This window comes from Gymnodraco acuticeps, unplaced genomic scaffold, assembly GCF_902827175.1.
Source record: "Gymnodraco acuticeps unplaced genomic scaffold, fGymAcu1.1, whole genome shotgun sequence".
In the NCBI taxonomy this organism is placed as follows: domain Eukaryota; kingdom Metazoa; phylum Chordata; class Actinopteri; order Perciformes; family Bathydraconidae; genus Gymnodraco; species Gymnodraco acuticeps.
Genome location: NW_022990513.1, coordinates 303964 through 316875, shown reverse-complemented (window position 1 = coordinate 316875; position 12912 = coordinate 303964). Strand labels below are relative to the sequence as shown.

General features: G+C 43.1%; 1 protein-coding gene across 3 annotated transcripts; it reads left to right on the top strand.

Moving 5' to 3' along the window:
• Positions 1–4619: 4619 nt before the first annotated feature.
• chst6 (carbohydrate sulfotransferase 6) lies at positions 4620–10463 on the top strand. Of its 3 annotated transcripts, none has more exons than XM_034227121.1 (3): positions 4621–4758; positions 8125–8184; positions 8854–10463. In XM_034227121.1, exon 3 carries the CDS (start codon positions 8945–8947, stop codon positions 10145–10147), a length of 1203 nt encoding a protein of 400 aa, XP_034083012.1. In that variant the 5' UTR covers positions 4621–4758; positions 8125–8184; positions 8854–8944; the 3' UTR covers positions 10148–10463. The 3 variants fall into 3 exon arrangements, with proteins under 3 accessions (XP_034083011.1, XP_034083012.1, XP_034083014.1); XM_034227123.1 differs by having other exon boundaries at positions 8125–8193; XM_034227120.1 differs by lacking the exon at positions 8125–8184 and having other exon boundaries at positions 4620–4758.
• The last annotated feature ends 2449 nt before the right edge of the window (positions 10464–12912 follow it).

Sequence of the window (12912 nt, the reverse complement as noted above, 5' to 3'; positions counted from 1 at the left end):
CAATGGGCTATTGCACAGCGCCCGGGGAGCAATGGGAATGAGGGGGGAAGGGGGTGTCCGGTGCCTTGCTCAAGGGCACCATGGCAGGAGGTGAACTGGGACCTCTCCAAGTAGAAGTCCACACTCCAAATAGGTCTGGTCGGGGACTTGAACCGGCGACCCTATGGCTCACAGTCCAAGCCCCTACTGACTGCCATAGATTTACGGCCCGTCTACACTACAGGCGTCGAAAAAGCTTGAAGCTGGGCGTGTCTGAGGCTTGGCGATTTTTTGCGAGCAACGCGACCAACAACCAATCACATGAATCTCCCGCCCCCGACATACAAAGCAATAGCAATGTTAAAACGAAGTAAACTGGATATAAAATCCCCAAACAGGCGAAAACCTACCAGTTTCACCCACTGTCTCTGCCACCTCCCTCCATGCCTGGTTCCTCCGGTTTGTATCCCGGTAGATGAACAGAGACTGATCATACAGCACCGGGTGATTCACTACCGCTATAATGAATTTTCCCTCCATTTTTTTGAATATGAGGAAAAGACCTGCGTAGTCTCTCCCAGCATACACGCGGTTTGATTGGCTAGCTTGTACTGGCAGATTTGCATAAACGGGATTTCATTGGCTGACGCCAGCTTCGAGCAAGCATCGAGCCTCAAAAGTTGAACATTGTTCAACTTTTGACGCCGATAGACGCTCGCGATGCTTGCAACGCCTTGCCATGCTACCCACAATACAGTTCGGCGAAGTTTGAAAATATCCTACGTCACCCCATTCAAATGAATGGGCGAAGCGTTGAAAGCATTTTTTGACGCCTGTAGTGTAGACGGGCCGTTAGTCCCTAATTTTGCTCTCAAAATGGACCAGATTGATGCTTTTAACTTCAACATTTAAAAAAAAATCTTCCCGTGAAATCTTGCCCCCCGGACCCCCCTAGAGGAGATGAGGTCCACCACCTGCCCACACCCCCTGTTAAATTGTCTCACCCACATTGAGGATGCTTCCTACGCCCATGTTTTATTCCATGTGGCCAATCAGGCAAATTGGGTCCAAATGTTATTGCATCAATGATCTGTTAACATTAAAATCACTAAATATATGCCGTAACTATTTTGCTCTAGGCAACTCAAGGGCTCAGGTAATGTGATTACTATATGAATAATTGTCCAAAATAACATTAAATGCAGGGTTTTTTGTTAAGTAACATACTTTCGTCGCCGGCCGGCCGATACATGCCGCGCATTAAGTGGGCCTGTCTGTCAATTAATCCCCGGGTCACTTTTTCCCCCCAGTCCGCCCCTGATTGGTAATAATATTAATAAAAACAACAACGTTTGGGTTCGTTCGTTTAATATGATGAACGTTAACCAGTAAGCTTCAACAATCAACTCCAGCTCAACAAACCATATTGCAATATCTACGTTAACGTTATTTCTGGAACCAACTGGAAATGTGAGATTCATATTTTTCAGATACACAGATCTTATAGTGAGGTTAATCTATGGGTTAATCTCATACAGTCCTCTGCTCTTCAACACTAATGTGACGCTAGCTGTCTGCATCGTCGAGCATAGCTATTTTAAATTAACAATAACAATGCATACAGTTACCTAACTAGCAAACTAACTAATGTACAAGCATGACCTTATTTTACCAACCTCACAGAGAAGCCTTATGTTTTACAGTATAATCCTTCTTAATGTTTTACACTTCTCCATTATGTTTTAACTTGTATGCTACGGATAGCATCGTTAGCACAGATGTAGCTTCGTCTCGCTTGTTAGCTGAATAAAAAGACAAGTAAGAAATAAAGTGGGTTAGGGTTAGGGTTAACCCTAACCCTTTTTCTTCTGCGCATCAGAAGAAAAAGACAATCCCCGCCGGTACCGGTGGCAGATTACTTTTAGAATACTTTCTTTTTCCATAATAGATGGGTATGTTTTGGTGAACAGGAGACACTTGTTTTACTGTTTTAATGGCTTATCAAGAACTCAAACACAACATCTTGGTGTCATTCTGGACAGCTCTCTCATCTGCACCCCACATAAAAAACATCACCCGGACTGCATTCTTTGTCCTGTCTTAAAACCTTTCCTTAGAATATGTTATGAATTGTAAGGTGTCCTTGGGTGCTTTGAAAGGCGCCCCTAAATAGAATGAATTATCATTATTATTATTATCTGAAACAATGTAATAACTTTTAAAACTTTTTCCAGTCACTTGCCCCATGCATTCAGCAGCAGCAGGCCATTCACTTTGATTTTATCCCGTTATAAATGTCATCATTTCGACAATAAAGAAATGCTACATAAACGTTATCTTGCAAATTTTTATCTAACCATCTCCGTTTCTAACTTTCATTATATTTTAAAAGAGATCTCTCTTTCTCATCTGCGTGCGGGGGCGGGGCCTCACAGACACCTCACAGTAAAATGCTGCATCTCTCTCTCGTTCACAGACATGCTGCAGCGCTGTGCAGTGTGCACACAGTTCTGCCCGGGCCCGGCGCCAAAAGGGGGCATTGCCCCCTCAGTTGTATTCTTTGCCCCCTCACTTTGAGCATCATTCATCCATCGAAAAGTAAAATAAATGTCACAATTATTAAATAACTTTAAATAATTATTTCCCCCAACACACGTTACTATGTTTAGATCAGATATGTGGGCAGGCAGCATGGGCGGCGCCAGGATTTTTTTGCTGCAGTAGCTTAGCAGTTGCTACATGACAGCACGGCGTTGCTAGTTAATTTTCAAAATAAATAAACAAACAATACCAGTGGGCCAAGCACGAGCCTGTTCATATTGTAGCTATTCAAAATCACAGATTACGAGCCTTCAATGTCGAAAATGTTCTCTTTATTTTCTGGTAGGCCTATTGACGGCCACAGCCACACCTTACAGAACCAATCAATAACACTCATTATGACTTTTCCCCACACTCGAACACAACTCCTACCGTCTCGTACTCCCTCCACACACACTGGAAAACGCACACACACACACACACACACACACCTGGAAGGGGCGGTCTCTCACTAACTCCCACAAACAACATTGCCTAAATAACTTTACAAATGTACTAAACTGTGCACATCTGATAACTGACATAACTATTAACTTGGACACGCTACAATAATATCATTAATATTTACATTAAAACATTCCTTTGACACTTATAACATTACTTTGCAAGGTAAAAGCAACATTTGAACACTGTTTGTGTTTTCCTACAATATTTTTGTATAATAGGCGTGTGGTGCAGTGGGTTGACTTTGGATAAAAGTGTTTAACAAGTGACATATAATGTAATACCATTACACCCTAAGCATACCAGTACACAATAACGATCGTTCACTGTTTCAACTGGCATGCTGTGGCATTTAACCACACCGCAAACAGACAGACACACCCACACACACACGGATATCCGGCTCCGTTGGAGATTGACTTGTGAGAAATCTTTCCATTTTCGATCTGTGTTCATATACTGAGAATTATAACAACATTAGCCAACAGTTCACGCTTTAACTTACGACGACCCCTGATAGATCTCGCGAGAATGTGTATAAATATATATAGATGCATTTTCATAACAAAACAATGGGGTTGCTAAGCCGTTGCTAGGCCAATTGTTGGAGTTGCTATAGCAATTACATTTCCTTTCAACTCTCTGGTTGGTCTGGTGGTGTCTTGCCTTTGAATTCACTGAACATGGGAAATTACAATCCTGCCGTCAGTCCTGCCGTCCTCTCTAGTGTCATGATGAGGTTCAGGTAAAGCACGGTTAATGTATTATATATGATTGACTCAGTAATATAATATAATATACGTTACATGTAGTCCAACCCTGTGTATATCTCTCCGGACTGTCCACCAGCAAATGAAAAACACCCACTTCTCCGCCTTTTCCAAGGGACGAGGGAACCGTGCAGCAGAGTTTCCGTTAACATTGTTTTTCTTCTGACAGCCCAGCAGCAGGAGAGGTGGGGAGAGGGAGGCGGGGCTATTTCATCGTTATCAGAAAATGATCGTATAGATCGCTGCTAGATGAGGGCAGTGGGGGCTCTTCTTGGAGTCTGGCTTTTTTTTATAAACCAAAGTTCATTAGTGAACTTTGAGCCATCATTTATTTTTCAGGCAGCTCTCTGCCTCTCTCACGTTATTATGGCGCGCGCCGGAACCAACAATCAGTTTTTACTGTAAATGAGTTCGGTTCAGAGGATAAAACACATACAACATTAATTAAACTCGATATTTGTTCACTTGAATTTCACTTTGAATTCTTGGATATTCTCAATGGGTGAATAATTGTTGTTATAATAATAATAATTAAATAATTAAAAAAATAAAAAACATTTTTTTTTTAAATGACACCGAAACTTTCTCAGGGTGGGCCAATGAGTAAACTGGGTGGGCCTGGGCCCACCCTGGCCCTATGGTGGCTACGCCACTGCTTTGATGGTTTGTGACTTTACATGCATACAAACCTTCATAACACACAAGGGGACGGGTAATAACCAGAAAAGCATGACATGGGACCTTTAATATCAGGTCCCGCCCGCTCAGTTCAGCGAATCCCCCCCCCCCCCCCCCCCCCCCCCCTCCTTCACCCAGTCTCCGAGCACCAGCCCAGCCTCAGTCCGCACAGCCGCTGGCCACGTCTCAAAACACGGCGACACCGGGCAGAGGCTCCGAGCTGCGGGAGGAGAGGACTGAGCACTGGCTCCGGCTCCTGGCACCACGACCGAGAACACGGCTGAAGGTAAGACATTCTGTGGGTAAGGGGAAGACATTATCTCGCCCTTCTCTCCGACCAGGACCGTCTCTGGGCACCTCGGTGATCCGAGTAGTTACCGGGGGACCGGTGGAGGACGCTAGCGGACAAACATCACGTCTTCACTAAGAAAAAGAGCCGTGTGGGTCTAACGGCTTGCTGTTGGTTAATGCCTACATATTCTGAATCAAACTCTCCAAGCAGACTTTTAATAAAGTTGGAGTTGTGTTTGACGGAGGGGGCTCCATGACACCCATTTACTGTGGTCTGCACACACAGAGGTGGAACAATTACTCAGATTTCTAAGTAAAGTATCAGTGTAGGAATGCAATATATGCTTAAAGTACCAAAAGTAGGCTACTTCATTGTGCAGATTGTTCCATTTCAGAATAATATATATGATATGTTTTTTGATTGATCATGAAAGTGTTCTCAAAGCTGGTAAAGGTGCAGCTAGTTTGAATGACTTTGTATACTGCAGGGTAGCTGGTGGATTTACTCCAGGTGGAACTAAAGTCTGATTTAACACTTGATTATATTTCACATCATTCATCCACATCTGTGAAGTAACTAAAGGACGGTATTAAATAAATGTAGTGGAGTAGAAGAACACCATGTACCTCTGAACTGTAGTGGAGTAGAAGAACAAAGCAGCCTACCAAAAAACGGAATTCTTTAGATAAAGTACAACTATCTCAAAAGTGTACTTTAGTAGGCCTACAGTACTTGGTTACTATAATAATAATAATAATAATAATAAAGCTTTATTTATATAGCACTTTTCATACAGCAGGTGCAGCGTAAAGTGATTCACCAAATGTCACACTGGTAGTGCCAACATTAATTAACTGGGGTAATTCCAATCAAGAAAAATGAAGGTCTATGCTCTGAGGCATCCCAGGTTCAGCCTCAGTGACTCACCTTACAATAGACCCAGGGAGGGACAGGCTCATCTGGGTAATGTGAGTACCCTCTGTGGGGAAGGGTCTGAATTGCTGGGCAGTATGGTAGAATGTATTAGGGTAAAACAACAAAATATTGGATGATCTTTCTAAATTTGATTATATATGGCAACATCAGACATATCTCATTTGAAAACCAAACGAATTCGGAGATGTATCTTATGTAAACAGAGATCTCCAATCTGACAGCAGAGGTAATGAAGAATGATGATGTCGTGTCATCAATGATCCCATCACTGATCACTCAACGAACAAAAACCTTCAGCATGACATGAGCGTTTTATTTAATTCACCCAAACATCAATCTAAATTGTCAATATGCTGTTTGTTCTATCATAATCCGGATCTCGCATAGCTAGTTCTGACGTTTAATATTTCATTAAGATGTTTGCCTTTAGTTAACAGCAAGATAGCCTTTGTCAAAAAGAGATGACAAAGTGGGTAGTAGTTTGAGGATATTCCTGAAGAAGACAGCCTGTCTTAGTGTATCTGTCCTCTGAACACAATGCCCTGCATGGCTTTATATGCAGCTGCGTGACACCCTGAAACACCGTGAGAAGCTTCTTGGGTAATTGTTCAAGACTTTAGACAGCTGAGCACAGCATGTTTCTGGGACACTGCATCCTCAGAAATAAGCAGAACATCAAAAACTTGTAACTGCGTCTTTGAGCACTTGGAAAAGCGATATATAAAGTAAAAGTATTATTATTATTATTAACTGATACAGTAGGAATACAGTATTATTTCCTGCAGATCCATTTTGTAACCTACCATTAGTGTCATTTCAGTCAGACTATTGTTTAACTGAGTCGCTGAGCTATACTACTATACTAAACTAAACTATACTATATTATACTATACTATACTATACTAAACTATCCTATACTTTATTAACTAAACTATACTATACTTTACTATACTATACTGTCCTATAGGTTGATGTAAGTGGCTTTGGGTGAACAACATGTAATGTAACAGGAACAGGAGAAATGTTCTGTTCTGCCAGTTAGAGGCTATTGACCGGCGTCTCTGTTGGTGAGGAAGCTCTCTCCTGGGCTGATCTACAGTCCCCCCCACACTTATTGGAGCTGTCCTCTTTTTTTACAACCTTTTCAGACCATGTGATCCAGCATTAGTTTGTAGATGGTGTTTTTTTATTAGCAAACCACATTGTGTTTGTTAGTGAATCATCTCCTATTATTTTAAAATCAATTTTCTAAAAAAATGTGTATGATAACAACCTGCTACTAAGCACACAGGCATCTTGTTAAAGTTATCTTATCTTAGCTATCTCTTATATTTAGCGGAGGAAAACAATTGTGACATCAGTTATGACATCACTTACGCGACTCTGGGATTTGTAGTCTTTCTAGTTGCGTATTTTTCATAGTCTTATATTTCAACAGTTTTACGACAAACTGTGACTTTTTTAACATGGAAATTATTTTTGTAAGATTGACAAACATCATATGTGTAATTCGTGGCACAATTCAAACGGGATCGAAAGATACGTTTTCTCTCTCCATTGACTTCAATACATACTTTTTCCGAAATAAGGTCCCATGGACCGGAAGTAGATGGGCGTGACTTCGCCACTCTATACATCCATGATACACACTCACACATGCTCACTCACACATGCTCCACAGCAGCAGGGGGCGCTACTGAGTCCATTGGGAAGGCGGGAGGTTGAGCAGAGCATGGAACAGCCCTTGCCAGTCTGATGGCAGGTGTTTCTAGCTATCCAGCGATCTGGGTCAGTGTTATAGTGATAATATTATAAACAAGGTGATTTTAGCGATCACAACGAAAACAGCCAAGACACATATTGTTGTAGGCCTAGCCTACTTGTGACGTTGTGTACTTGTAAAACCTATGCTGAATTTGTCTCTGAAACATGATTGATTAGAAAAATGTTATGTGTTTGTTTGATAAATACGTTTTTTCTTTGCAAAACTAAATGCATTAGTTTGTAGATTCAAACTTTGAAGGATAGTCCTGACACGGTCTGTTTTCTTCTTTTTTTTCCACTGTTTATTTAGAGGCTGGGATTAGCTCCTGAGCAGGTGTAATGGGGGTCTCTGCATTTAAGTTTACCAGCCCTCAAATCATTTCCGGAGAGTTGTACCATCCACTCTCTATGGAAAAACGCTCATAGCATATGTTGCTTTTTTCCAATTCTTTGCCACAAAATTTGAATAATCATTTTGGAAATAAAGACATTTCATGTTATATAAGCAATAATAGATAAATGAATGAACACTGAATATATAAAACACACATACATTTCCATGCATTTTTCTTTTGGCACACATACTTGTGGCATGTGCACATGTGGAAGGAGAGCTTCTGGTCCCTTTAGTACTTGATGTTCTCCCTCTCCTTCTTTCAGCTCACCTTCACCTGTCTGTAGCCTGGGAGATAATGATAAGATAAGATATTAAACCTAAAGGTAAAGTCTGTAAGTATTCAAATCATAAACTGCTGAGGTAAATACAATATAAAACATCAGGACAATATGCTTTACATGTTTTATTGCAATAATGTAAAGTTAAAGGCAGGGGAGAGAGCAAGGTTCACATTGAGTTTTACAGGAGGATTTTGAACCAATACACCAAAGGATACATTGAGACATTCTCCTTGCAGTTAAATTGTGGAGTATTTGATAAAAAATGTCATAATGGAGGAAAATGTTACAATCTAAAGTTTAACTTCATATTGCTACATTGTGTGTACCAAAAATTATTTGCAAATATAAAAATGTTCGTACCATAAACATACCATTTTACGGCATTACGTTGTGCAATAGCCAATAGATTTAAGATTATAAATCAGAGGACATTTGCATGAAGTCATATGAACACAGCTTATCACTGTCCCAGTGAGAACACACAGGCCTCTCACACTGAAGTGTGTGCTGCCTTAGCTTCTCAGTGGTGAGTGCTGTGTTCCAGCGCTTGCTTTAGGCAGGTGCTACACTGTTCACAACTTTAGGAAACAGCTTGTGAAACTGAAGATAATACGTTTTGCTCAACAACCTAAACATTGTTTGATTTGCTTACGTTTAACATATCTTTTTTTGTGCTCTCGTTCTCTATCTCTATCTCTCTTCCACCCTCAGCCCTTTCTATTCTTACAGCTGAGGGAACACACAGCTCCACAGAGGGTGAAGATAAAAAGCTCCACATAAAGCAGCAGAAAGATCGTCGGCCATGATGCCCCGCTGCAGAGTGAATCTCAGCACCATGATCTTCCTGGTCATCCTCCAGGGGGCGGCGGTGGTGCTGTTCTGCGGCTGGTACGTCCAGCTCAGCCCCTGCGGCTCCCCCCCCTCCAATGGCGGCAAAGTTCATGTCCTGCTGCTGTCCTCCTGGAGATCAGGCTCGTCTTTCGTGGGGCAGGTGTTCAGTCAGCACCCGTCTGTCTTCTACCTGATGGAGCCAGCGTGGCACGTGTGGACCAAGCTGCAGAAGCACGGGGCGCGGGCGCTGCGCATGGCGGTGAGGGATCTGTTACGGAGCGTGTTCCAGTGCGACATGTCTGTGATGGAGGCCTACATGCCGGAGCAAATCAACATGTCCTTTTTGTTTATGTGGAGTCACAGCAGAGCGCTGTGCTCACCGCCGGCCTGTCCTCTCACCCCCCGCAACCAGTTCAGCAACCAGACCCAGTGCTTCAAGGCCTGTGATGCTCAAGGCCTGCAGGGGGCCAAGGACGCCTGCGGCAGTTACAGTCATGTAGTACTAAAGGAAGTGAGATTCTTTGAGCTAGAATCCCTCTACCCGCTGCTGCAGGATCCAAACATAGACCTCCGCATCATCCACCTGGTCAGGGACCCGCGGGCCGTGGTGCGGTCCAAAGAGGCTTCAGCCAACGCCTTCGTGTACGATAACTCTGTGGTCTTGGAGCAGAGGAACGTCCCAGCGGCAGAGGTGCAGTACCAGGCCATGCAGGAGATCTGCCGTAGCCACGTGCGCATTCATGAGAGGGCCATCCTGAAGGCCCCTCCGTTTCTGAAAGGCCGCTACAAAATGGTGCGCTACGAGGATGTGGCGCGCAACCCTCTCGACGAGATAAACGCCATGTATGAGTTTGTAGGTCTAGAGATGACCGAACAGCTGCAGGAATGGATCTTCAAGGTGACGCACGGAAAAGGCAAAGGCTCCAAGAAAGATGCCTTCGAAATCTCGTCACGAAACGCCGCTGACGTCTCGCAAGCTTGGCGCACCGCGCTGCCTCACAGCAAGGTCAAACGCATCCAGGAAGTGTGTAAAGGGGCCATGTCGTTGCTCGGGTACAGAACGGTTAACAGTGAAAAAGAACAGAAGAGGCTTGACATAGATCTACTCGTGCCCCGGGAACCGTATCAGTTCAGCTGGTTGCCAGCTAAGACAGAGCATCCCGATAATGCTTAAATTACCTTCTGTTTCTGAATAGCGAAGACACCAAAAGACTACACTGGACTGAAGTCCATGTTCTTCATAGTCTTTAATAAGTGCTACAACTGAGGGAACACTGGCCTGATTTCCCTGGTTAAAGCTTTGATTTGTCAGTAGAGTGATGGGATTTAAATGTAAAATGACAGAACAGCAATATTGAATGCAAGGGCCAACAAATAATGCCCCGGCCACACGAGGACGAAAACGGCTAAACGCATAGGATTAACGCAAACGCAATCGCAAAAAAGCTTCCGTCCACACCATAGGTCCACACGCAATAGTCATCCGGATAGTGTCTGTCCACACGAGACAGCTCCGTTTAGCTCCAACCGCTGGAGAAGCTGCAGTACATATGCAGGAGCCTGTACGTGGCGCTGTAACTTCCTCCACAAAAGCAGCGAAGAAGCATGGTTGTCATGGTTGCCCTTCTGTTTATTCTCCGCGGTGGGGGCCGAGGGAACCGGGCAGAGTTTTTCGCCAGTCAACGTGTATTAAAGTTTAAATCTTCCGACAAAATTATAAAAGTGCCGGTCAAAGGTCTTCTTTGTTATTTATTGAGCTTTAAAACAAATGAATAACGAATCTATATAATATAATAATAAAATACATGGAGCCTCTCTTTTTCCTCCCTCTCTTCGGACAGCGTCAGTGTCTGTTTCATGCAGCAGCTGATCCAGTAATGAGTGACCCGGCCGACATTAAAAATAAACATATTTATAACTAGTTTAGGTAGTTTGAGAGGTGTCTCCGTCCTGTAAGATTAGACTTCACTCGCGTTTATGTCCATATCGAGAGAAAGATAAATAATCTGAATTCAGTGTGCAGTTTACTTTGCACACTTTGACACGGGGGTGAGCAGCAGAGGTGGGGAGAGGCGGGGCTATTGCCTCATCATTATCAGAAAATTATCGTATAGGGCGCACACACTGAGCCGTTGGACCCCCCAGAGCGTTGCGTATGCCGTTCTATCCACCTTGGGACCCGTTATCGTTTCCGCAGTCGTTTAGTGCCGTATTCGGTCGTCCTCGTGTGGCCGAACGGTCTATATGACACTAAACAGTAACGCAAACGACCGTTTTCGTCCTCGTGTGGCCGGGGCATAAATGTATAACCAAACTGGAAGACACATTAACCCAGACCGTTAACATGCATCTTAGCCAATAAGATCACAAGTGCACAGCTTTAGAAATGTAAGCAAAACCAAGACACTGTGGATCCCACCATCAAACCACTTGCCAGGGTGGTCTGGGATTTGACCACATATATTTGTATAGCGTATCAGAATGTGTCTTGATGCGTCTCTCAACAACATAAAAACAGGAACAATTATCATTAGAACCCCTCACATTGTTTTCTTCCTCCTTTCCTCATCTCCAGTTGGTTCTAAAATGTTAATAGAATAACGACATGAAGGCTTCATTCTGAACCAAGCGGGAAACTCTATCTAACAGCAGCCCCTAGATGTTCATACTGCCCAATGCTTACCAAAGAGAATTGAAATGTACCCAGAGCAGCTCACTGAGAGACAACTCAACAATATATCTTACACTGGCTTTGTTCACAACGTCTGAAAATATCAATGAAAATCATCATGAAAATAATTCAGTTGTAAACAAGAACAGATTATTACATGGTACTTGGTCTGCACAAATTATATATTTTTAAAGCCACTACGCATACTTTACACTTTGTTTCTGAGCCGGAGTTTTCCACAGTGTTGGGGACAGTCAGAGCATATTTAACAGGGCAGGATCCCTGCCAGTCCTACTGCTGCCATCCCTCCCTGGCCCAGAGAACTCCTGTTAATTCACTGCATTTGAATGCACATTGTTTGGAGCTGGGCCCCATGCCAGTGTCCCCTGAGGGCCGGATCACTGATGACGCTCCCTCAGAGGAGGAGAGCCAGAAGTTTTCTAGGGTTTTTGATCTGCATCTGAAGGTGCGTGGGGGGCAGGAAGTACCCTTACATCGTTTGAGAGGTGCAGAGGTCTGATAATAGCGTGATGAAGTGCATTTGATTAATCGAAGAGAAGAGAAGTCTGTCACTGAGCTTCATTGGAGCTGAAGTCAGGGTGAATGGTTGAACCTCCATCCTTTTAGGGTAGCTGCTGTTAAAAAACATCTTAACATTTACTTGTTACACATATCAAATTAGTCATTCCTGACGGGGCACAATGTTTCGCTGTTTAGGAGTTGTATAAAAGTGGTAACTAGCTAACTCTTAATCTTCTTCCTGGAACACCCCAGTTATATTTGTTTACAGAATTTGTTATTTTTCCTTGGTTGATTAATCATTACACTGACACAGTAGATGGTGTTCTGAGTAAAATACTTTTGACAATGATAAAGGATCAAAGCTTTAGTGAATATGTTAGGGATAATATGCAGTGAAGCGGTCATTCATGAAAAAAGAACACCGACAGGGGGATCAGGAATCCGACGGCAGGCGGGCAGTGTTCTTTATTCCCCGTTAGTGTTTACTTCCTGTCTGTCTTCTTCTGCTGTTCCCTTTAGTGTTTACTTCCTGTCTGTCTTCTTCTGCTGTTCCCTTTAGTGTTTACTTCCTGTCTGTCTTCTTCTGCTGCTCCCTTTAGTGTTTACTTCCTGTCTGTCTTCTTCTGCTGTTCCCTTTATTGTTTACTTCCTGTCTGTCTTCTTCTGCTGTTCCCTTTAGTGTTTACTTCCTGTCTGTCTTCTTCTGCTGCTCCCTTTAGTGTTTACTTGCTGTTGATTTCTCTGAC

Bases quoted from the DNA above. Each gene is read 5' to 3' on its own strand.
- chst6 (XM_034227120.1), top strand. From the start codon at position 8,945: ATGATGCCCCGCTGCAGAGTGAATCTCAGCACCATGATCTTCCTGGTC.